Genomic DNA, 4049 nt, shown 5'->3' on the forward strand with positions numbered 1-4049 from the left:
TCTCCAACATCATTCAGATCATATTTTTTGAATTAGGACCGGAGTAATTCTGGCACTAAGTGCGTACTCCTTATTTATCAAATTAGAAATGTTTGATAAGAAGTCTGTAGCCATCTTTTTAATCAAGCAATCACCCGTCAAGAGCCTGGCCAATTTCTGGATTACTTCTTAAAAAAATAAAATAAAAAAAAATCTTTAAATTTATTAGGTGGCGAGACAGAAGGTCCATAATCCTTTGACAAGTACAATACCCGAAGAACAAAGTTGGAATTGCTGGAGACTTCACAAACTTCTTTCTGCTTCCCATCCATTGCGGTGCGGAGATCAGGAGGCCTTCCAAGAGAACGGATCGATCTGCGGCAGTAAATTTTAGCTCGCTACAAGTTTGTGTTTTCACATGGGATTGGCATAAATTCCATTTCAACGTTCTCAAGTAACACAAAGTCGTAACGGCACAGGACTGGTCTGAAAAAATAAATAAATATATATATAGATTTCAACAATGCATTTTAAATATTGTTCAAGTGGCAATCACACAAATGACTTTTATAAAAAAAAAATGTAAAATAAAAATCTGAATATCAGGGGCATTTTATACAGAATAAAACAAATGAACACAAGAGAAAGCTCTGAATTTTAGTTGGACATTCAGTTGTGGGGTTTTTTGAGAGAGAGAGTGAGAAAATACAACAAATTTCATTTCCGAACGAAAAACGAATTTGTGTTTCATCAAAGGTCTAGATGCAAATTTTCTTATCCAAAGATATTTTTGAATCATTTTTAGTTCTTGTGGGCCGGTCTATTGTAGACCCTTACATAGCGAGCGCCACCATTTATAACAGTGGAAACCACAGTTAGGAAAACTAGGTTTTCTGATACAAATTCTGCAAATGCCCAATATAAGCCATAAGCCTCATTGCGGACATTGCTGTTCAGATCTGGACACTTTGTCTGTGACTAGCTAAAAATCAATATATGGCCAACTGGTAGATTTGTTTTCTCAGATACAAGATTAGGTATAAGTTACTGAAACGGGGGGTAGATAAGTGGAACAGCCAACCAGCAGAAGTAGTAGAGGCTAACACAGTGAGGGAATTCTAACATGCATGGGGTAGGCATAAAGCTATCCTGAAGACAAAACAAGGACTGGTAAAGGCTTTAGGTCTTTACAAGAGAAACGGGCTGAATGGTTCTTATCTGCCGGCAAACTCTGTTTCTTTACAGATATTACACTACATAACATATTTCAGCAGATGGAACAGCGTTAGGATAACTCATTAGATCCGTACTCAACGGTGAAATAAAGCATTTACCTTTGTGGATTGGTGATTGGTCTCAGTCTCATCCACAGAACTCGCAGTTTGTACTTGGGTCCTATGAACGACCCAGTTGTAAAGGTCACAAAAACTTTTGATATTCTTTCAAAGTCTTTATCAAATTTAGCAAGCAGACTAACTTCTTTACAGTGTTCAAAAGCAGCAGGATCCCTTCAATTAATAAAAAAAAAATATATCACTAAACACAAATGTTCATATAATAAAATACTGACTAAACTAATACAGGTTATAAGGATATCCTCTTTTGGCAATACTTCCAAAGTTCTGAAGAGTCACCTGAGCTATGAGTTACGGCACCAAGAATCATTGGGTTCTGGTTACTGGTGCAAAGGCAGCTATCATTTCGAAGGCGATTTGTTCTATTTTTCATGTATTTAAAGATAAAAAATTGAATATTGATTAAATAGCTTGGAAGATGATTACACCATTGCCATTTGCATATCACCTCTACCCCTTTATAAAGTGCCTTATGAAACTAAGTGAGCCGGGGGGGGGGGGATTAACCCCTTCAGTACTTTTAAAGTTTACACTACTTAGTCTCAAATCTGAAACAAAAAAAATATCTTTATATAATCTCTCTTTACTAATCTCTTTACTCTTCCTCCCACAGTCGTAAACCGGTACTTACTGATCCAGTTTGGATTCCGTTACATTTCCATCTGAAGACACTAATTTAATGTTGATATATCCCCTCCTCGTTTTACTACTCCATGTAAAGAAGTCCAAATGATAATGATACACTACAAGAGAGAAAAACATAAAGATTTAAACACATTTATAAAAGTTATTACCATCAGTGTTACAAATCGTAAGTCATATAATGCTACTATAAAAACATTACTATACAATATCATGTGATATATCACACACACACACACACACACACACACACACACATATAAATAATAAAATGTATGTGTTTATAGATATGCAGACAGAATATCATATTTTATTTTTTTCATAGCACAAAAGACAGCTAGAAAGATACAGATATCTATAGCTAAGTAGATAGAGGGGTCGATATTAGAGCCTTGGAATGTTGTTTTTTTCCCCCACTAATTAGGATTTTGAATAATATAACCACGCATCACTGAACGCGGGTTTTAGAAACAGGCTTTTCACAGCCGAGTGTTTAGCCCTGGAACTGCAGCTGCTCATCCCCCGTGTATCCACTACACTTGCATGAAATCAAGGTCAAGTTCTGCTCTTGTTCCGTTTGTAGTGAGACGCGCAGGAGCCCACTCGGTCCCCGACGTGCCGCATATAATTGTACTTTGCATGTCCTTACTTCACAGAGAAAGATTAAAGATCACTGTGCAGTCAAAGCAGAGAACGTCTCTGGGCTGTTACCACACGGTGACATTTAAATAGATCCCACTGTGAAAAGAGAAACATGTCAGACGAGCGCGGATCAGCCTTCATTCTACCAACACATCCAAGGAGGCCAAGCAAAAGACTAAAGTATATACCCAGAGCATCCTTTCCACGTTCTTATTATTCACATTCCGCATTATTCAGTCCAAAGCAATTAATGTTCCCAACAAATGTCGCCAACTTCCCCAAGCCATTATTATCTCAGCCTGACAGCTTTTATTTTATGCAAATTCTATTTCACTTACTACAAAATGGTTTTTCCGAAGCTGTATCAAAATAGGCTTTTGTCATGGGAGGATTCTTCGCCACAAGGTAACCTTTCCACTTATCAGCATAAAAACCTGAAAATGCATACATTAGGCAATTAATTACCAAATTCTGTATTATTTACAGAAATGTGCTTCCCCACCAACTGTTTATATATATTATATATGGTATAAAAATGCATTGTTTCTTTAAGTAACAATGTCACCGATTGCCCCTTGGTTTATATGTAGCAGCTGGTTTTTTGTCATGTAACCTGAATTGTTCACACTGGCCCAGGTGTAGGATTGCTCCAGAAAGAAGGGTTTCAGGAAATGGCTTCCATAACTTTTCCCGCCCAACCCTCTACTGGGTACCCAGTCTGGGTGAATGATTATGATGGAGTTGGGTTCCATCAAACCCTAAAAGCATCAAGAGAGAAAAAACTGCTGGACCCACTGTAACAAAACAGATTTTGTGGCAGGTTGGTTAAATAAATTCCCTAAACTTGTTCTAAAATTTGAAATGCTCTGGATTAATTCCAGAATATTTGTAAAAAAATTGATCAAGCTGTATTTGAGGCCAACAGACAGCGCTGGAATGGGGATAAGGAGTCCCTGCACTTTAAGGCCAGCGACCGCCAATGGGGTCACTAAGGCTGACTGCTAGATATTGAAAGCTGCAACTATGTTTTTATGCACACAAAGTGTGTAGCGGCACACATCCGGCCACACGCTGCAGCACCTGATCTGCCGATGGGGTGGCAGATCAGGCGAGTACGGAGTGATGTCAGCCAGTAATTTGCACGGGGTGCCTGGTGTTCAGTACGGGCCTGCTGGAATAACATTAAGTAGAAAAGTTATTTGAAAAACTCAAAATTACTCCAGGCTGCTCTGCGTTTAAATGCACAAAGTAAGCGTTCTTCTCCTGGCACTGCTTCTTTAATGATGGATTAATCAACGGAACGGGTTACAGGAAGAGTTGAAAGTATGAAAGCATAAAATGTGTTTCAATAAATCTCCAAACAATGCATTAAAAAAAGAAAAGTTTGTTAGATCTTTTCACATAAGTGATATAATCTAAGTGCTCAACTAT

The 4049-nt window shown here is 37.9% G+C and overlaps 1 protein-coding gene across 1 annotated transcript in view; it reads right to left on the reverse strand.

The window, feature by feature from the left end:
• Nucleotides 1–377: 377 nt before the first annotated feature.
• LOC149285317 (lipase member H-A-like) overlaps nt 378–4049 on the reverse strand; it is a 14770-nt gene continuing 11098 nt past the window's right edge. Inside the window, exons 6-9 of the mRNA XM_089495516.1 lie at nt 2957–3052; nt 1966–2077; nt 1314–1487; nt 378–465 (exon numbers count right to left, since the gene is read on the reverse strand). Coding sequence (XP_089351642.1) covers nt 378–465; nt 1314–1487; nt 1966–2077; nt 2957–3052 — 470 coding nt within the window. The remainder of the gene's footprint in view (nt 466–1313; nt 1488–1965; nt 2078–2956; nt 3053–4049) is intronic.

Source organism: Sceloporus occidentalis, unplaced genomic scaffold (assembly GCF_023333645.1).
Source record: "Sceloporus occidentalis isolate IW3139 unplaced genomic scaffold, rSceOcc1.0.p SCAF_81, whole genome shotgun sequence".
Classification (NCBI taxonomy): Eukaryota; Metazoa; Chordata; class Lepidosauria; order Squamata; family Phrynosomatidae; genus Sceloporus; species Sceloporus occidentalis.